Here is a 21,852-nt window from a genome sequence, read left to right as displayed (position 1 = left end):
TGAGACTTGACCAAGGTCACACAGCTCATAGTGGGGCTGGGCCAGAGCAGTCTTCTGACTCTAAGCCCAGGGCCCTACCTCTGCTAAAATCCTGCCCCACCTTGGGGGCTCTGCAGCAGGTGGGAGAAGAAAAGATTTTTATGACTTGCTCGAAAGAACAGAGCAAAAGCAATGTGATGAGGCACCCTGGGTAGAGCCCGGAAGCCACACTGGGGCGGACGTGCTCAGGGCTGCTGTATCTTCTCTGCCACCCTGGGGGTAGTCGGTTGGCATCATGGCCACTGTGGGGGCTGGGCGCTGCGGGGGCCCTTCCCGCCCTGAGAAGTGGACAGCTGGAGCAAACCAAGTTACACTGCGCAGCCAGCATCGCCTTTGACCTCCGGGCTCCAGCGCAGAAACACAGTGCCAGATGGTTCCCAACAGATGCTGCTGATCTCCGTAACAACCCACGCACACCGCTCACCCTGATGCCGGCTCCTCCAGGGACCTGAAGGGCAGCTGGCACCCAGAAGAGGCTCTCTCGCCCTCAGCCCCAGCTTTGCCTGGGCCGTATCTCCACCTGGGACACCCTATCAGCCACCCTGGTCCTAGTGCCCTCCTTCTTTCGCCCAAAGCACTCAGCAGTGAGTCTGGGACTGCTTCCTGCTTGGTGTTCCTCCAGAGCAAGGCCCTGAGGGTGGCTCTATACCTGTCAGAGCGAGGAATGGAGGGTGGAAGAGAGGAGGGACCGAGGTGTTCTTTCTGAAAGGAGAGCAAGTGAGCCAACTCTGATGCAGGGGCGGGACCTGGCGGGTCAAGGGAGAGAAGGAGGGAGGAGACATCTTGGTGGAACCCCAACACAAGTGGCCTAGTCACCCTCCCCAGCGGAGAAGCAGCCTCACTGAGCATTCCTAGGCAATGGCAGCAAACAGGAAGATTGGCCGAGGCCACCCTGCTGGTTTCCTCTGTGACCCTGGGGACCCGGGATAAGGCCAGACACCGACACACGGTGAACTGGAAAGACGGAACTGGCAGTCGGCTCACCACCTGCAAGCCCCAAGGAGCCACCAGGGGGCAGCCTTCAGCAGAGGGGCCGCTGGCATCACAGATGGGTTACACCCAGTGACAGAGAGAAATCCCCTTTCACCTCCAGGAGGTTGCTAGGGGTCAGGGTCAAGAACAGAGATCCCATGAGCCAAGCCCGAGTCCAATGTCCAGCTCCTCTGACACTTAGGGAGCCTCAGGGCCTTGAACATGTCACTTAACCTCCTGTCTTGGAAAAGGGAGACGTGACCACAGGACCCTCCTCTCTACTGGTTGCTGTATATACACCAGGCTCGATGTGACTGGGGCTTGAGCATGGAAAAGCCCAGTCAGTGTGAGCTATTATTGTCATGACCACAGAGCCTCCCCCAGCTAAATGCTGTTGTTATAGAAAAGCCATGCGGCCTGGGTGGCTCAGTCCGTTTGGTGACAGACTTCGGCTCAGGTCATGATCTTGAAGTCCGTGAGTTTGAGCCCTGTGTCAGGCTCTGTGCTGACAGCTCGAAGCCTGGAGCCTGCTTCAGATTCTCTGTCTCCCTCTCTCTCTGCCCTTCCCCTGTTCACACTCTGTCTCTCTCTCTCAAAATTAAATAAACATTAAAAAAAATGTATATATATGGGGCGCCTGGGTGGCTTAGTCGGTTAAGCGTCCGACTTTCGCTTAGGTCATGATCTCGCGGTTCGCGGGTTCGAGCCCCACGTCGGGCTCTGTGCTGACTGCCAGCTCAGAGCCTGGAGCCTGTTTCAGTCTGTGACTCCCTCTCTCTCTGACCCTCCCCTGCTCACGCTCTCTCTCTCTCTCTCTCTCCTAGAAATAAATAAAACATTAAAAAAAATGTATATATAAAAAAGAAAAGCTATGTGGCCTTCAGCAAGTAACATAGCCTCTCTGAGACTCAGTTTTCCCATCTGTGAACTGGGGTGACAACCATCCCTGCTTCTTAGGGGTGTTCTGGGGACCTGATGAAGTGGGTATAAAGGCCCCAGCCCAGCCCCCTACGTCCAGAAGCCCCGTGCTTGTCCCCGGCTCCACGTCAACCGGAGCTCACATTACCTGCAATTCGGCAGCTGTCACCTTATGGTAGATGAGCTCCTCATCCCGGCGCTTCTCCTGGGGAATGGTGATGTTGGCCAGCGCCGTCTCAAAGTCCAGGATCTGTTGCATCTGGGGCCGGATGGCAGCCTCGTCCCCTCCACCCAGCAGCTTCCCCAGCTGGACCATGTAGTTCAGGTATCCCGTCAGCACCTGCGGGCCCGGCACCCACAATCTGTCAGTGCGGCGGGTGGGGCAGGGCCAGCCCAGCGCGGGGAAGCCCGCAGACTGGCTGCCCAGAGACCTCAGGACAGAGCCCTCAGGTGCTTGCGTGGATGGGCATGCGGGGGTTCCTGCTGTCCTCGCCCACACTCCCGCTCAGGTGCCCATCACGGGAAAGCTGCCCACAGACCATCTTGCAGTTCTTACAATACACTTTTTCTGAGCTGCCCTCCTCTACCGTGTCCCCAGATCGGAAGTAGGTCCCCGTGTGCAACTTTCTCAGCTCACCCTTGAGCTATCATGATTCGTCATTATGCCTCCAACTGGGTGGTTAGTTCATTAATGTCTGCCTCCCCTGCGGGGACCATGACCTTCTCAGTCCCCACTCTCCCCCCAGCATCGGGCACTTGGACAAGTGGCCAGGACAGGTGGGTGGGATGAACAGAGAGACGATGAACCACAGACGAGGTTTCCCCGGGTCATCATGAGAGGCATGGGTTTTGGAGTTAGCGGATCTGGATGTGAATCTCAGCCTCACCCCTGTGTGACCTTGAGTGGGTCACTTAGCATCTCTGAGCCTTGCTCTCTCCTCTATAAAAGGCAAGGTAGAAATAATACCCATAAGGCAGAAAGGTGAACGAAGGTCAGAGATGTTCTGTATCTGCGGGCTTGCTGGGAGGGCCAGAGGCTTAGCACCCACAGACGGCAGCGGCCATTACCGCCGTCTGGCTCTACAAGGGGGACAAAAGACCTGTAGACTGAAAACAGTCTGGGGGTGGGGGTCCCTCCCCTGCCAGGGACTGCCGATCACCCGTCAGATAAGTGACACCTTTGTGCAACTCCAGCTTCAAAGACCCGCAGAGGTGTGACGCTGAGGGGACACCGAGAGGGTAAAACGTCACGGGGTGTGGGCTGGGAGCCAGTCTCTCTGAGGAAGCACACTCACCTTCTCGTTTTCAGTTTTGTTCAGGTAGTAGTCCCTTGAGGGTAAGCCCAGGCCAGACTGGTCCACCTGGAGAGAAGGGCAGGGGCGAGAGGGGGTCTCCTGTCACACGCGCACACCGCCCGCTGTGGGGGCAGCTGGCACACGGCAACACAGGGCCAGCCTGGGTCCCAGCAGGGGTGGGAGCTGGTGGGGGAGGCCCCCTCTGGGGTGGGCCCACCCAGTGTGGGAACAGACTCATGACTGGATGCATACCTGCCCATACATGGGGATTCTGGGCCCTTCTGAAGGGCCAGAGCCCCCCTCCTCTCTAAATCCTTCCTAGGCTTGGCACGGCACTTCCACTTAATTAAATACCTCCCAAGACGGTGCAGTGGTTAAGAGCCACTCACGACCCCTGTAGCCTTAGTCAAGTCACTGAACCTTTCTGATCTTCAGGCTCTTCGTCTGGAAAATAGGGGAAATAGTACCTAACCCTCAGAGCTGGAATGAGGTACAGGGGAGGATGAGAGGGTCTGACAGGTAGGGGAGGATCAGTTCCTGACAGCGACTATCAGAGCCTAGAGTAGGTGTTATTATAATTCGTTTGATTGAGAAGGAAATTGCAGCTCGGAGAGATTGAGGCCCTTGCCCGAGGTCACATGCCGAGTGAGAGGCAGAACTGGATGGGAACTGGGCCTTCGTGGCCTCCCGCCTGGGCTCCTGGCTTCCGCATCTGAGGGTGGGCAGGTCAGTGCTGGGGCTTCCCTGGGGATGTGGATACAAAGTCTAGGGCAGGCGCCGGCAGGAAGAGAGGGCTCCCAGCCATTCCAAGCACAGCCACAAAGGCCGGGGGCTGACGTGGAGGGACTTGAAGGTGGCTTTAGCTGTATCTAGGGGTTGGCACACTCTGGGGGCCCACGGTGACCGATCAGAATCCCAGGGACCCATCTGTGCTGCAGTGACCCCACCCACCCGCGGCAGCAGCCTGCTCTCTCTGGACTTGTCTACAAAAATCTCATGTTTCAGGGGCTCCAGAAATAATGCAGGCTCAGAAACCAGAAGCTTGTCGCCACGGGCAAGTCTGCCCCGACTCTGGCGTTTGCAAAACTCAAAACAGGTTAAATTCAAAACATGCCCACTCGCCTTCCTGGGGACGCAGGCCAGCTCACCTGGATCACGTTGCTGTTAGAATTCTTGGAGTCGGCACTGACGTAGACAGAGAAGAAGGGAGACGTGCGGTAGTGAGAGGTGACCATCTGCAGGGTGTCCTGGAAGTTGTCCTTGTCCCAGGGACCTGTGATGTTCCAGCCCCCTAGCTGCAGGGAGAGGGAACGGGGAGGTGACGGGGTGGCAAGGAGGCCCGGGTGGGAATTCTGCTCCTTGCTCTGTGACCCTGGAACAGTCACCTGACCTCTCTGAGCCTCGGGAGCAAACGAAAGGGATGGTCTTGATCAGACTGTCTGCTCAGCGAACAGGAGACTCGGGATGGAGCGAGATGTACCCTAAACAAGCAAGCCGTGAGTCCACGCGGCAGCTGCTCTCTCGGGGAAGCAGGTGGAAAGGAGGCTTCTCCCGCGCCCTGTCCGCTCGCTGGATACTGAATCATGGGGATTCACTTGTGCACAAAATTCAATTGTGCCTATGCGGGAAAAAAAGGCTCCCTATTTTTTAAAAAGTTGATAAAGCCACAGTTTCTAGTTTCTCTCAGAGCTGGGACTCTTTTTTTTTTTTTTTTTTTAAGTTTATTTGTTTATTTACTTTGAGAGAAAGAGCATGAGAGAGAGAATCCCAGACAGGCTCCACGCTGTCAGCACAGAGCTCGAGGTGGGGCTCGAACTTACAAACTACGAGATCATGACCTGAGCCGAAGTCAGATGCTTAACCGATGGAGCCACCCAGGTGCCCCTGGGAGGTTTTTTTTTTATTTTCCAAGTAGGCTCCATACCCAACTCAGGGCTCAAACTCACAACCCTGAGATCAAGAGTCACATGCTCTGCCTACTGAGCCAGCCAGGTGCCCCAGAGCTGGGATTCTGTCATTTCCTCCCTGTCTCTGGTTTGGCCCACACTGGCATGTGGGGCCAGCGCCGGAGGGCAGGACTGTCCGGTCTCTGGTGTCCACAGCCTCCCACCACCCCACAATGCCTTTTCAGAGCCAAACCAGGAGGCAGAGCCCTGAGGGAGCATGGGGCAGCTAGAACACATCCATGGCCACCCTCTGTGGGTGTCAGGCAGGCCCCTTAGCGTGGAGCCAACACAGGGCTTGATCCCACTACCTGGGATCATGACCTGAGCAGAAATCAAGAGTCAGACAGCCAACTAACTGAGCCACCCAAGTGCCCTGGGGCAGGGGTTCTGCTTCAGATCTGAGACTTTCAGTCGGTCCTTCTGGAACATACCCCTCCTCACACAACACACCCTCTGAGGAAAAGGAAGCAACAAGGTAGAGAAACATTTTTTCTATAAATACGGCCTCCATCCCACACACAGATGCACAGAGAGACACACATACGTGTGGCAAACATGCACAACAGGAGCTGACACATACCCCGACACAAAGACGGATATTCCCACCCACAGAGACGCATGAGCACGCGCACGCGCGCGCGCACACACATACACTCCGACACGCTCAGCCCCGGCAGGCTCTACAGTCAGCTGGGTGAGGTGGTTGGAGGTGTGAGGTAGCCGGGCCTCAGTGGTACCTGAGAGCGGGGGTTGCAGCCAGAGGGGGGCAGGGGGCTCAGGCTGGAGGAGATCCACGAAAACCTGCTCCAAGAACTCACCTTCTCAATCAGCTCCATCAGGGGCTTGGCCTTGAGCTCCTCAATCCTGGTTTCATTCATACATGCACGGTAGTATACCTGGGCCTTTCTTTCTGCCTCACTCACACTGGCTGTGGAATTTTCTGGAATGACAAGAGATAGCAGTTGGCAACATGCCCCTAGTTGCTCAGTGGGTAGCCCTGAGGAAGTCCCTCTCAGAGCCTTGGTGTTCTCAGCCATAGAGAGACCTAGGACTTCTCCCTGTCAGGGCAGCCACAACAACTCAGCCACAGCGGGTTTACAGCTGCCCCTGGGCAGATCCTGGGAAAATGAGGTGCTTCCTAATTTTTGCTGAGTGCAAATAAGAAGAATATACCATGTTTCTCCCTGTCTGCCAGCCAGGTGCATAGACATGCCCCTCGGTTGGCAGCACAGGCCACCTAGCAGGACACCCCGCTTTTCCTGCTGGCTAATGTGTGGCCCAGACACCTCTGCCTGGTGTGCGGGACAGAGGCCTGTCTTGGTTTTCTGAGCCCAGATGGCCTATCCTGTGATAAAGCCTGGAGCTGAATGGAAGCTTCAAGGCCTCATTCCCCAGGAGTTTCCTTCTCCCTTCCTCCCCTGAGGGTCCCGGCTTGTTCATTGGACTTACAGTTCACGCAGAGTGCTTTTGCCATTTCTCTTCCTAACTCAGCAGTGAGCATCTCCATCCTTGCACCGGGACGCCTGGGAGACCTGGGTCCCCTTCGCCCTGTCCGCGGTGTCTGAGTCCAGGGGCCGCCCGCTGAGGGCCACACTCCTATACGTGCACCACCAGCACAGAGCAGGGCACTGCCTATACCCAGTGAAGGTGACAGGTCCTTCTGTTCAGGTCATAAAGGACCTACTGTGTGCCGGGGCTCCTATGCCTGAGCCTTCACCTCAGACCCAGGTCCAGATAACGCCTGTCTGTCCACCTTGCTGCCTCCCTGGGAAACCCCTTCCTCACTGCTCTGGTCACCTTTCCTCATTTCCAATTCACTTCTCCTGGACCCAGAAATTCCTTCTTTTGCTTCTTTCAAAGACTCTCTCAAACCCCACCTCCTCCATGAAGACTTTTCTGGCAGAACCTTATCCATTCATCCACTAAATAGATACTAGATGCTTACTCTGTGCTACGCACTGCACAAGTTTTGGGGACGCAAAAGACAATGCCCCTGTCCCCATGGAGCTTCTTTTCTAGTACGAGGACACAGATAACAGACAAGAAAACACATGAACAAAAAGTTCCCCCAGCCCTCCTGTTTGGGACACTGTCAAAATCCTATAGCCTTCAAGGCCTCTCCCAGAGGCCATCTTTCTGATGGGGCTTCTCTGGAGTGTTCTTTCATGAAGGCCCTAACATGGAGCACCTATCGAGTGCCAGGCATTGGGCTGAGCTCTGAGTTTTACAGACATGAATAAGACCCACATAGTCTCTGCCTCCAGGGAGTTCACAATAGCCAAGCAAAGAAATGACCGGGAGACACCGAGGTACTTTAACACAAATGGCTGTGGAGCCCTGAGAAAATTCATACCCTTTGGTGGGGTGAGGTGGGGCAGGGGACTCTAGCTCTAAGCTGGTTCTTTTATTTATTTCTTATTAAAAATATTTTTTTTAGTAGGCTCTATGTGCACCATGGGGCTCGAACTTACAACCCCTAGATCAGGTGTTTTGTATGCTCCATGGACTGAGCCAGGTAGGCTTTCCGGGCTGGTTCTTTTAAAAAAATTTTAAAGTTTCTTGATTTATTTTGAGAGAGAGAGTACTCATGGGGGAGGATCAGAGAGAAGGAGAGACAGAATCCCAAGCAGGTTCTTTGTTATCAGCGCAGAGCCCGATGAGGGGCTTAAACTCAGGAACCACGAGATCATGACCTGAGTTGAGGTCAAGAGTCAGACACTTAACTGACTGCACTACCCAGGCGCCCCCTCCCCCACAGCTGGTTCTTTTAAAGGCAAGAAGTTATTCACTAAGTAGAAATGAGGGGAAAGAGCCTTGGGTTTGGATGGAGTTGGAGTGTTTGGGGAAACACGAGGCACACAAGGCCATGCTATCTAGAGAAAACCAATCCATTTGGGGTGGCCTGCGGTGCAGGGGGCATGAGTCACCTCTTGACCTGACTTTCAGCATGGGTCACTTTAGCTCTCCCAGCCCTTGTCGGAAGAGCCCACCTGCCCTCCCCCAAATTCTTACCATAACTAATACTGCAGTTTTCTCTGGCCAGAGAGCATCAACCCCCATCTTGCTGAAGTCAGGGTGACGCCCCTGAAGAGGGCATGGGACCAGCCTGGGCTCATCTGAAGGGAGATGCAGAGACAGGAGAACCCCAAGAGAGAGAGTGGTCCAGGGGCCTGAGGGTCCAGCCCTGGAAACCACAGCCTGCCGTGCTGCTGAAGCCTGGAAGTGCCTGCGTGTCCCATACTCCCTTCCAGAGCACGAGGGGAGGCTTCCGAAGGGGAGGGCAGACAGGGGGAGAGCTGGACCTCTCCCTGCTCCTCAGACTCAGGAAGCGGAACTTCAGGGAAAGCAAAAGGGGAGTTTCCACGCTTCCCCCCCTGCCAGAAGCTTTGTTTCTATGACAGTGCCTCCCGCAGCTGGGCTGTTAGAAGGGAAAGCACAAGAATCATCATTGCTTGCCAGAGCCTGAAAGCAGCTCTCACTCTCCATATGTGGCTCTGGCTATGACCCTGAAATGCCAGAGTCAGTGATGAGGGAGTGTGCTCTGTGTGCTCTGGCCGATGACAGAACCAGGCCCCAAGGCCACTGCCCATCTTCCCCCGCATTATCCCCAGCCAGACAGAACCGTCCCTCAAACATGCACACCCTCCCGCTCTCCTTTGCTGAGAGGCTGCCCCTGATGAGTACTTCCTTCCTCTGAGCTCCACACCCTGGATCTCACATTCACCTGTTTTTCCACAAATATTTATTGAGTTCCTATGGTTTGGTGGCTGCCGGGCTGGGGGGGGGGGAGAGCGCGGCAGGCCACGCAGATACGCGTCTGTCCACAGAAGGCCTGTAGCCTGGTGGGCGAGACGGACCATAACAGGATGATCACAAAGCATCTGACTGCACAGAGGGCAAACGCTTTGAGGACAGGAGGCCCTGAGAAAGGACGGTGGGGGAGGCCCCGGGGAACCCCTCGCCTGAACTCTGGGCTGAAGGCTGAGCTCAGTGCGGAGGTGACATGGGGGTCTGTGCTTGGGCTCCCTCACCCACCAGTTTGCATCCTACTTGTGCCTGAACTCAGAGGAGTAGCCCCCAGCAGCGTTTGCCGGAAGAACAGAGCCCAGCGTCTGCCTCTGATGAGGAAGGATGCCATATCTGGGCGCTAAGATGACGACGAGGTCAGTGCTTGATGGAGACTTGCACGGGGAGGAAATGAGGCAGGTGTGGCAGGAAGGGCCAGGGGCACAGGCCTCACCAGGAACTGGTGTTTATGCCCCCTGTATTCCCACAGTGACACCGGCGGGGGCTGGAGTTCTGGGAGAAGGTCCAGCTCCTCCATGGCTCTCCCTGCCTCCCTCTGGTTCATAGAGCCCACTGGGACAACCGCCAGCACCCCCTCCCCTCTCCTGTCCTTCATCCTCTTCTGTAGGGCACCTGTGACCTGGAGGGCCACCGCAACAGACGCGGGGGGCGATGGTGCGGGCTTGGGCCAGGGTGACAGCAGAGAAGGGATTAGGGATTTAGCTGAAGGTGCCTAGTAGACACCGAGGTGGAACCCTGGGTGTGGACTTTACAGAGCTAGTGTCTTGAAAAACTCTGAGTTCAAATACGCCCTGGCGTACACAAATTCCTATAAGGCCCTAAATCATGCTTTCTCAACAGGGACCATATTGTCCCCGAAGGGAGAGAGAATTAACTCTTAGGGAGCAGAAACATCTCACCCTTTCATGTGTATACTCAGTACATAAACAGTAAGTTTAACATAGATGAAACATAACTGTTTAACATAAACAGTAAGTAAGGATACGATCTCTTGTATCTTTCCTGGACAACATAGATGAAATGGATAAACTCCTAGAAATAGGAGACTGAATCATGATAAAACAGAAAATCTGAACAGACCAATTTCTAGGTGGCTGAATCAGTAATCAAAAACCTCTCAACAAACAAAAATCTAGGACGAGACAGCTTCACTGGTGAGTTCTACCAAACAGTCAACAAAGAATTAAGGGACCAATCTTTCTCAAACTCTTCCAAAAGACAGAAGAGAGAATTCTTCCAAACTTATTTGGCAAAGCCACCATTACTCTGATACCAAAACCGAAGATGCCCCAAGAAAAGAAAATTATACGCCAACATCCCTGATGAACATAGATGCAAAAATCCTCAACAAAATCTTAGCAAACAAAATTCAATAAAACATTAAAAGGATCATACACCACAATCAAGTAGGATTTATTACACGGATGCAAGGATGGTTCAATGTCCACAATGAAGGATAAAAATGGTATCACCTCAATAGATGCAGAAAAAGCATTTGACAAAATTCAACATCCATTTATGATGGACTCTCAACAAACTCTCAACAAAGCATAAAGGGAACGTGCCTCCACATAATAGAGGCCCACAGCTAACATCATACTCACTGGTGAAAGCTTTTCCTCTAAGATCAGGTAAAGGCTAGGATGTCCACTCTTGCCACTTTTATTCAACAGCACTGAGAGCTGTAGTCAGAGCAATTAGTTAAGAAAAAGAAATAAAAGGCATCTGAATTGGAAAGGAAAAAGTACATAAATCTATCATATTAAACAAGTTATAAATCTTTTGTTCTGTGAATATGGTGAGAGAATAAATTTTTCAATTTTGAAAAAAAAAAAGATTGGAAGAAGTAAAACTGTGACTATTTGCAGAGAACGTGATATTATATACAAAAAACCCTAAAGACTCCATCAACCTGTCAGAACTTATAAATCTAATAAAGGAACAAGATACAACATCAATACACAAAAGTCTGTTGTACTTTTTTTTTTAAAAGTTTATTTGAGAGAGAAAGGGAGAGAGAGAGACAGCATGAGTGGGGGAGGGGCAGAGCGAGAAGGAAAGAGAGAATCCCAAGCAGGCTCTGCTCTGTTAGTGCAGATTCAAGGCTCAAACTCATGAAACATGAGATCATGACCTGAGCCGAAATCAGGAGTCAAACACTTAACCAAATGAGCCACCCAGGCGTCCCTGTTGTATTTCTATACTACACTAATAATGAACTATCAAAAAGAGAAATTAAGAAAACACTCCCATTTACAATTACATAAAAAAAAAAATCTAGGAATAAATTTAACCAAGAAGTTGAAAGAGCTATGAAAGAGTATGAAAGAGCAACACTACAAGATATTGGTGAAAGAAATTGGAGAAGATACTTAAATGGAAAGATATTCTTTGCTCAGAGACTGGAAGAATTACTACTGTTACACTGTCCATACTACCCAAAGTAATGTACAGATTCAATGCAATCCCTATCAAAATTCCAACGGCACTTTTTACAGAAATAGAACAAGCAATCCTAAAATTGGTATGGAACCATGAAAGACCCTGAATAGCCAGAGTAATCTTTTTTACTTTTTTATTTTTATTTTTTTTAAGTAGGCTCCATACAGGGCTGAACTCATGACCATGAGATCAAGACCTGAGCTGAGATCAAGAGTTGGATGCTTACCCAACTTAGCCACCCAGGCATCCCCAGAGTAATCTTAAGAAAGAAGAACAAAGCTGGAGGCATCACGCTCCCTGATTTCAAGCTGTAATACAAAGCTATAGTAATGAAGACGGTATGGTATTGGCATAAAAACAGACACATAGATCAACGGAACAGGATAGAAAGAAATAAACCCACATATACATTGTCAGTTACTTTATGACACAGGAGCCAAGGACATACAATAGGGAAAGGAAGGTCTCTTCAATAAGTGGTGTTGCAAAAACTGGACAGCCACACTCAAAAGAATGAGCCTGGACCACCATCTTATGCCACACACACGCAAAATTAACTCAAAATGGATGAAGGACGTAAATATCGGATGAACATTTAGAAGAAACACGTGGGACTACATCAAACTAAAAAGCTTCTGTACAGCGGAGGAAACCATCCACAAAATGAAAAGGCAACCTACTAATGGGAGAAAATACATACAAATCATACATCTGATAAGGGGCTAATATCCAAAATATATAAAGAACTCATACAATTCAACAGCAAAAAAAAAAAAAAAATCTGATTAAAAAAATGGACAGAAGAGGGGCAGCTGGGTGGCTCAGTCGGTCGAGCATCTCACTCTTGGTTTTGGCTCAGGTCATGATCTCACAGTTTGTGAGTTTGAGTCCTGTGTTGGGCTGTGTGCTGGCAATGCAGAGTCTGTTTGGGATTCCCTCTCTCGCTCTCTGCCCCTCCCCCACTCGTTTTCTTTCTTGCTCTCTCTCTCTCTCTGTCTCAAAAATAAATACATTTTAGGGGCGCCTGGGTGGCTTAGTCGGTTAAGCGTCCGACTTTCACTTGGGTCATGATCTCACGGATCGTGGGTTCGAGCCCCGCGTCGGGCTGTGTGCTGACTGCCAGTTCAGAGCCTGGAGCCTGTTTCAGTCTGTGACTTCCTCTCTCTCTGCCCCTCCCCTGCTCACGCTGTCTCTCTCTCTCTCCTAAAAATAAATAAAACATTAAAATAAATAAATAAATACATTTTAAAAAATGGACAGAAGACATGAAGAAGGAGACATACAGATGGCCAACAGCCACATGAAAAGGTGTTCAACATGACTCACCATCAGGAAATGCAAACCAAAACCACAAGGAGAGATCATCTCACAGCTGTCAGAATGACTAGTATCAAAAAGACAAGTAACAAGTATTGGCGAGAATGTGGAGAAAAGGAAACCCTCGTGCACTGTTGGTGGGAAAATAAATTGGTGCCACCACTGTGGAAAACAGTAGGGAGGTTCCTCAAAAAATTAAAAATAGAACTACCCTATGATCCAGCAACTCTACTTCTGGATATGTACACAAAGAAAACGAAAACACTAACTCAAAAACATATATGCACCTGTACATTCATTGCAGCATTATTTACAATAAGCAAGATATTGAAACAACCTAAGTGCCCACTGATGGGTGAATTGGATAAAGAACACACACACACACGCACACGTACACACACACACACACACAGGAATATTATTCATCCATAAAAAAGAAGGAAATCTTGCCATTTGTGATGACATGGATGAAACCCTTAGGATATTATGCCAAGTGAAGGAAGTTACACGGACAAACACAAATTATATATATATATATATATGTATATATATCATATGTAACATATATATAAAACAAAAACCAAGCTGGTAGATCTAGAGAACAGATTCGTGGTTGGTAGAGTTGGTGGGTGGGGTGGTGGGAGAAATGCATGAACTATTTTTGCTTATTTCTTTAAGGAAATTGAATTAAAAAAAATAAAGCAGAAAAATAATTTTAGGGAGGGGGCAATAATGAAAAAAGGTGAGGAAACACTGCCTTTGGTCGGGGCTTCCACCCACTGTCTGTCTCTTGCCCCCGGACCCCCGCCCCAGGGCCACTGTGCTCACTGTCCTGCCTGGCATAATTTTCTCCTCACATCCATGTGGTCCACTCTCTTGACAATTAATTCAAGTTTCGGTCCAAATGTCCCTCCTCTGAAAGCCCATCCCTCCTTGAACGCTGTAGTGACAGTGGCCCCTTCCCTTCCTGGCCCTGCTTCCTACGTGACGGGTTTCAAAGCCCTAACGCTTCACAACCATATTCCTTATTTGCTTGTTTACTTGTTTACTGTCTCCCTCACTGGAACGTTTCCATAAGGAAAGGCTGTCTTATTCCTTACGCGATCCCAGCACCTAGTGATGTCTGGCATGCAGTTGGTGTGTAATATATAACTGGTGAACAGAGGAATGGATGATGGAATATTCTGGGAGCTCTGTAAAGAAAGATATCGATCACATCAGCCTGAGGGATGAGCCACACATAGTTTTCTCGTGAGGAAAACCTTGGACTCCTTGAAGACATCCCTGCTGGCGCTTACTTTCCAGAAGAAAGTTCCATGGGAGCAGCCGAGGCGCAATCAACAGTATAGCTCCCAGGACGGAGCTGGGGGCCATGTTTTCAATATGGTGGCACTTCCAGGGACCCCACGGTGTGAAACTAGTTTGGCAGCCCAGGGCCAGACAACAGGCCTCCCAATTGCCTGGGTACTTCCTTCCAGGTACCCTGAGTTCCAGAAACTTCCTCAGTCACTTCCCCAAACTCCCGAAGAGGAAACATAGCACTCCATTTAATCGGCCCACTTCTTCCTCTGTAAGTTTTTATTGGAACACCCTCTCCCACACCACTCCCCGGGAGGAAACCAATCCTTGGAAGCTGGGTGGGCTGCAGGAATGGGGGTTCCTGGGAATTCTGTGGTTCTGTGGTCCTTGTGCCGCAGAAGGGCCATCTGGCCAGGAGCCTGTAGAGCTCCACATCAGGGGAAGACCTGCACTTGATTTAGATAAAACCACAGACTCAGTTCAGGCTGTCACAGGCCCCATCCTGTGAGTGGAAGTAGGGGAGCAGATAGACAAAGCACCTTTTCCTGCTGAAGAACAATAATAAATGATAAAACCATTACCATGACTAGTGCCTACTGCAGGCCAAGCCCTGGTCAAGATCTACTCATCTGCACACTGACAGCCCGAGGCGGTACTATGCCCCCATTTCACGGGGAGAGAGAGTGAGGCTGAGGGAGAGGAAGGAACCTGCGTAGGGAGGCAAAGCTTATATGTGATGTGTTGGCATTTGAACCCAAGCATTCTTTTTTTTTTTTTTAATGTTTTTATTTATTTCTAGGAGAGAGAGAGAGAGAGAGAGAGAGCGTGAGCAGGGGAGGGTCAGAGAGAGAGGGAGTCACAGACTGAAACAGGCTCCAGGCTCTGAGCTGGCAGTCAGCACAGAGTCTGACACGGGGCTCGAACTCACGAACTGCGAGATCATGACCTAAGCGAAAGTCGGACGCTTAACCGACTAAGCCACCCAGGTGCCCCTGAACCCAAGCATTCTTTTTTTTTTTTTTTTTTTTTTTAAATTTTTTTAAATTTATTTCTAGGAAAGAGAGAGAGAGAGAGCGTGAGCAGGGGAGGGTCAGAGAGAGAGGGAGTCACAGACTGAAACAGGCTCCAGGCTCTGAGCTGGCAGTCAGCACAGAGTCTGACTTGGGGCTCGAACTCACGAACTGCGAGATCATGACCTAAGCGAAAGTCGGACGCTTAACCGACTAAGCCACCCAGGCGCCCCTGAACCCAAGCATTCTTAAGCCTCCCTGAGAAAATGAACTGCTTCCTCTGTGTGTGGGTGTGGCTGTGTGTGCGCATCGTGTCCTAACAGTTTCCACCAGTGGGTGTTATTAGGATCACGCCCAATTAATAGGCAAGAGGTTGAGTAACGTGCCCAAGGTCCCACAAGCAAGTGGCTGAGGCCACAACAGGGACCTGAGCTCTCTCTGCATTCCTTTCCTTTCCCGGAGGTTGGCCGGGAAAGCCAGAGGCAGCACCAAAGTAGCCCAGCCAGCCCAGAGAAGCCCTGGACACCCACCCTGGTCCTCAGAACACAACACCGGACAGAGAGCGTGTTGGACACAGCGTGTCCGCAGCGCTTCCAATACGCATGGGAAGATGAAACAAAGCTAGACAGCAACTACTGGGAAAACAAACCAAAATAAAAGTGCAAAAGGTATCACAGGGCGACATGATTCATTGCCAAGTCACTGACATGGACCAATTTAATACTGATGGAATGATTCTGTCTCTATTTCTCAGGCAGACTGGCGCTGGGGTAGAAAGAGGGGAGACCACAAATTCCTTGCGGAATATGGGTTGCTCAAATGGTTACAAAAACCAGGCATTAATTTTGCATGCATCAATCTTATTTGGTACAGACGACAGGCACATAGAGTGCGATTGTAGCTCAAACTCAGAGAAGCCCTTTGGTAGCCACAGAAGGCCTCACAGAGGAAGCAGATTTGAGAAAAGTCCTGTAGGACTGGAAAGGGTGAGGCAGGTAGTCCAGATAGTCGGGGGGAGAGGCCCAGCCTAAGGGTGAGAGGTTCAGCTGCATCCTTCCCCTGATGAAGGGAGGCCACACTCTTGCCTCCCCAAGGCCCACAAGGACAGCCCAAGCCGGCAACTTGGGTGAGGCAGAGTGTCTGCTGGGTGAGGCACCTGTGTCCCATGCTGAGGACAGTGGCACTTGGCAGAGTTCAGTCCACCTGCTACAGATCTGCCTGATGTCCTCTGAGGGAGCCAGAGTGAATTCACTGTTCTGAGAAAGGACTGGCTCATCGGCACTCTGAACGTTCCTTCTCCTTCCAGAGACGCCAGCGCCAGGCCGGCTTGGCCAGCCTGGGCACCCCCGGCACACTTCACTCCCCACCAGCTCCGGTCCTGCTCCTGAGGCCGGCTGGCTGACCCCACGTCCTGAGGAAGCTGAAACCAGCCTGGCCTTGAGCCCAGGAATGCACTGGCCCATGTTCCTGCATTTTTTTGTAACCCACTCACCTGCCTCCTGCCCCTTTGGGGGTTTCCAAGTATCAAAATCCCAGGTATCAAGACCCACAGGTGAGAGGCCATTTCCAGACTAATTCCCAGGGATGGGCCTGACAGGAAGGGTCTCTAGGATATGCCTTCTGGTCATAAGCTTCTGGTCATTAGGACTCAGGGATGACCTCACCCACTGTGTTCATCAGGCCTTGGCCAGGTCCCACCTAGACTGGAGAGCTTAATCAAGCTGCCACTGGGAAAAGGCGGTTGGTGAATCGTGCTTCTGGGCCTCTCTGTGGCCTCTGCAAGGTGAATCTGACTCGGGGAAGTCAGTAGAGAAAGAGTGCAGGTTTGAGGCTCCCTAGCTCCGGAGCCAACTCTCAGCTAAAGCTCACTACTTCCTAGGTATTTGTGAGTCCCATCTGTACAATGGATATACACATCCACGGCTTAAATAAAATAATACAAGTAAACAACCTAGCATGGTCATGGATATGCCTGTACCTCTTTCCCTAATAACTAGGTCCACATCAGCACCTTTGTAAGAAATAAAATAAGCAATAATGAGGTTTTCTTTGGCCACCGCACTAATCCTTACAACATCCCCATCAATGCTCCGAGTCAGTTCCCACCTTACAGACGAGGAGCCTGATTAGCTTCTCTGTGGTCACACGGCTTGTCAGGGAGCGGTCTGGGCTGGCATCCTGGGTGGCTCTGCTTTGCTGAGCACTTACTATGTACCAAGCTGTGTGCCAAGCACGCTGACTTAGCACACACAAGCCCCTACTCGCAGTAACCTTGGGTTAGATGGCATCACTACCCCCATGTTATAGATAAGGAAATGAAGCCGGAGAGGAGGCGTGTCACTTGTCCAAGGCCACATGTGATAAGCTAGCATGCCACGGCTGCCTGACTTCAAAACCCTGCAGTCCCGCCTTCTGACCCCACCAGACCCTAGTCGCAGGGTCGGGGGCTTTGAATGCACGGTTCTGGGTTCTGGCTGTTCCGTACCCAGCACAGCACAGCTCTCTACCTCCACCTTGACTCTCAGGGACAGGATGGATGTTGAGGCCAGGGCGCAGACTAGAGCCCAGTCCTCATGGGCGCTGCCAGCTGAGGGGAGGGACAGGAGGATGGGGGAGGGAGTCAGTCCTAGCAAAGACTCAAGGTCCTTCTGATAAGGACTGGCAGGAGCACAGCCACGGGCACCACACACAGGGCCAGTCCCGGGCCCAACTGGAAAGTCAGAAGGCCTCCCTGCCTGTCTTCTCTGTCTCCTCTCGGTGCTCCCTAGGGCTGGAGCCCCTCTGCATTCAGGACCAGCAATGTATCCTCGGCAAAGTTACTTAACACCTCTGAGCTGGTTTCCTTATCTGTAACGTGGGAACAAGGGTTCCTAAGTCCCAGAGAGGTTGTGACAATGGAGGCAGTGGATATAAAGAGCCTGGTACAGAGCATGGCAAGCAGCAGACACTCAACAAACATCAGTTTCCTTTTGACCCTCGATGCTCCACGCTGCCAGCAAGATGGGCGGAGTCATACGTGCCCCTTATATCTGAAGGAGGTGGTGTGAGACGGTGGGGGAAGGACACCTGGCCCCGATTCAGGCAAGTCCCAGCCATGCCACCTACTAGTCTGTCCTGCGGATGCCTCTGGACTTTAGTTTCCACATCTATCAAATGCGATGAATGAAACCTTCTTTGCTCTGACCTACAGGATCGAACAGGATGACATCTACAAAAAGAGCTCTGTAAACTAAACTACTCTGCAAAGGTCAAAGGTGAATAAAAACTGTAACACTAATATACCCAGCAGCCACCACACTATGCCAGGCCTAGGCAATGCACTTTATTTTTTTTTTTTAAGTTATATTCATTTAGTTTGAGAGAGAATGCGGGTGTGAGAGTGGGGGAGGGGCAGAGAGCGAGGGAAAGAGAAAATCCCAAGCAGACTCCGTGCGGTCAGCACAGAGCCTGACGACGTGGGCCTCCATCCCACGAACCATGAGATCATGAGCTGAGCCGAGATCAAGAGTCAGACGCTTAACCGACTGAGCCACCCAGGCACCCTGGTAATGCACTTTAAATACATTTTTCCCACTTTATTTTCATAACCTGGAGGAGGCATGGTTCCCATTATACTGATGAGAGGAGAAGCCCTGAGAAGCCACGTCATTGACCCGAGATCACACAACAAGTGGTAGAGGCAGGATTTGAACCCAGGTCCTGGTGATTCGAGGAGAGGCCCTAGGCCATCTTGTTTCCTACTTGGACCATTCTCCTGCATTGGCTGTTGGCCTGTGCCATGCCCTTGGCTGTCTTTAGATGTTGGAGAAGGGACATCCTGAATTCCAGTCTGGCTCCCGTAGACATATGTGCCTGTTAAGCTTCTAGTTCTGAAATGAAAGGCGGTGTCCCCCTTCAGAGGCACCCCGATAGCATATAGCGGGTAGGGGGCTTTGCTGTCCCAGACACACTGAGTTCCTTCAGCACACCTCCAAGCACCACCCTGCTCTGATCCTCAGGGCCTCGAACCGGAGGAGGCTGGACCGCACAGGGGGCTGCTGAGGGGGGCCAAGGAGAAATGGTGGGCGGGTCAAACCCAGCAGCAGCAGCACTTCTGCCCCCCGGAGGCTGGCGTGGAAAGGACAGCTCGCCTGATCTGGTCCTCTTATTTCCGCTGCCATCTAAAAGGCACAATTGCCTGAGATTCGTGATTGTCAAGTTAGAATATTTTCCTGTCTCGTAGGAAGGTTTCTGTCTGTTTGAGAAGATTTGTCCCCTTTGGGGTCTCTTCTTATATTTTACTTACTTGGAGTAGCTTAAAGGTATTTTTAAAAAACTTAGTGTCTGTTGAATCTCTGAATTTAAGTTCTGTCACTGACGGCTTTTCGTGATCTAGCCTCTCCCAGCATTTAGGTCCCAGGATGGGGCCGGGGCCGCAGGAGAGGGCTGGCCAAGGTCTCAGCTGCCGAGGGGCTCAGGTCAGGATCTCTTTATGTTGTGCTGGGTGTTGTGAATTCACATGGGGGACCGACTCCAATGAGTAGGGGTTAATTCAACAAACATTAACCCTGCAAACAAGACAGACATGGGGCTCTAATCTAAGGATAAAACCACCAACACCAAGGTCAACTAGTGGTGCCTAGGCCCAACAAGGCGCAAAGAGGAGAACTTTAGCCAAACGGTTTATCGTACAAGCCCAAGCACCGCATCCCTGCCTGTGATGCGTAAACTCTCAGATAAACTGTTGTTCTAATTTCATCTGCTCACAACCTTAAAGTCTGATCAAGAGTGCTCAGCCTTGGTTCCCTGGGCTCACAGCTGTCAAAGCTCACGGTCAATGCTGGTCAAAGCTAAGCCGCAGCTTAAAGCCTCAAAAGCAAGGACCTCAGTTGCCAGTTCTCGTGCACCTACTATGTGCCACACATACCATGTGAACTGTGTACACATGTGCTGCATAGTTCTCAAAACTCTGAAGTTTGGGTATTATTAGTCCCATTAAAAAATTTTTCTTTTGCGCCTGGGTGGCTCAGTCGGTTAAGCGTCCAACCTCAGCTCAGGTCATGATCTCACGGTTCATGGGTTCGAGCCCCACATCGGGCTCTGTGCTCACTGCCAGCTCAGAGCCTGGAGCCTGTTTCAGATTCTGTGTCTCCCTCTCTCTCTGACCCTCCCTGCTCATACTCTCTCTCAGAAATAAATAAAACATTAAAAAAAATTAAAAAAAATCTTTTTCTTTTGGGGGTGTTTGGGTGGTTCTGTCAGTTAAGCATCTGACTCTTGATTTTGGCTCACAGTTGTGAGATCAAGCCCTGAGTCGGGCTCCATGCTGAGCATGGAGCCTGCTTAGGATTCTCTCTCTCTTTCTCTCTCAAAATAAATAAACATTAACAAAACTCTTTTACTTGATTATAGGTAACGCACCATGTTACATGGTTCCAGGTGTACAACACAGTGATTCGACAAGTCTATACGCTGTGCTATGTTCACTCCAAGAATAGCCGTCTGTCCCCACACAAGGCTATTATGGTACCATCAACTACATTCCCTATGCTGTACCTTTCATCCCCATGTATGACTCCCATTTTTATAGATGAAGGGACTGAGGCTCAGAGACCAGTAACTTACTCGGGACCACACAATGAGTGACGGGGCAGACATTCTAACCCGGTTTCACCAACTCCAAAGTCTCTGGTCATCCCTTCTGTCAAGCCCTTGCTCTAACCAGGCCTGGCCAGGTAGGTTCTGCTGACAGCTCCCCTCCGCAGCCCACGCGCTGGCCTCCTGCTGGGTGCTTACCGAGGAGGTGCTTGATGATGGCTTGGTTGTGTTCCCAGAGGTTGCTGAAGGTCCCCCAGCGCGAGTGGCCGTCAGGCACAGGGTTGGCTTTGATCCAGCCGCCACAGGCGTAGGTGAAGAAGTCCTGGCAGGGGTCCACCGTGGGGTCCATGGAACTCAAGATGGAGCTGGTCACAGAGACGCAGGCCTCACTTAGGCACACTGGGGGGGTTCCTGGCAGGGGTCAAAGAGAAGAGGCCAGTGAAGGGCAGGGAGAAGGCTGTGGGAATATAGTGCAGGTGGCCTGGGGTGCCGTGTGCCACCCTAGCCCTGACCGGCTGGATTTGGAGCTGGACAGTCGCTAGACTTCCAGAGAGAAATGGTTTCAGTAGATTAATGATTTCCTGGCTTGTAAAACAAGACTTTTGTTGAGATCCCATTTGAAAACGTTTTCTATGGCTTGACAAGTACCCAGAACAAAGGTGTTTCTCTTAATCAGTCCTTCTTTCCACAAATATTTATTGATTTTTTCTTATTCCCTGATGTTCAACAAAATGATTCACTCATTCATGCATTCATTTATTCGACAAAATAATTACTGAGTATCTTCTAGACTCTTATTGAGTGTGGTGTGACAGTGTGTGTGTGTGTGTGTGTGTGTGTGTGTGTGTGGTGAAGGATATAAAAGGCATAGACCTTTCCTTTAAGAGCTAGTAATTTATCTGGGGCTACAGACATTATACAAGAAAAGTTAAATGACGACAGGAGCAGAAATGTCTGACATTTATTCTACAAACATAAACTGAGTTTATTTAGTCCATGACAAACGGGTGACACAGACAATATGGTGCCAAGACTTAGGATAAAGGAGAGCCTATCAGGAACCAAAAAAACTAAGACAAATCATTCCCACTGAGTACACGGTGGGAGATTATCTCACTGACTCTCAAAGAAACAAAAACAAAACAAACCTAAGAGACCATTTTGCTTAAGGCCATTTTTGTATACAAGTGACACTGAGGCACAGAGAAGCTAAGTGTCTTGTTCAACAGC

General features: G+C 50.8%; 1 protein-coding gene across 5 annotated transcripts in view; it reads right to left on the bottom strand.

Annotated features, from left to right (window-relative positions):
- ECE1 (endothelin converting enzyme 1) overlaps positions 1-21,852 on the bottom strand; it is a 115,750-nt gene that overhangs the window by 27,520 nt on the left and 66,378 nt on the right. For all 5 annotated transcript variants that reach the window (XM_039218753.1, XM_039218754.1, XM_039218752.1 and 2 more), the window contains 5 exons: positions 20,821-21,033; positions 5,989-6,110; positions 4,373-4,519; positions 3,225-3,290; positions 2,078-2,269 (listed from right to left, as the gene is read on the bottom strand). In XM_039218753.1, the coding sequence (XP_039074684.1) occupies positions 2,078-2,269; positions 3,225-3,290; positions 4,373-4,519; positions 5,989-6,110; positions 20,821-21,033 (740 nt within the window). The remainder of the gene's footprint in view (positions 1-2,077; positions 2,270-3,224; positions 3,291-4,372; positions 4,520-5,988; positions 6,111-20,820; positions 21,034-21,852) is intronic.

This window comes from Hyaena hyaena, unplaced genomic scaffold (assembly GCF_003009895.1).
Source record: "Hyaena hyaena isolate Hyena2069 unplaced genomic scaffold, ASM300989v1 scaffold_780, whole genome shotgun sequence".
Classification (NCBI taxonomy): domain Eukaryota; kingdom Metazoa; phylum Chordata; class Mammalia; order Carnivora; family Hyaenidae; genus Hyaena; species Hyaena hyaena.
This window is presented reverse-complemented; position numbering and strand designations above follow the sequence as displayed.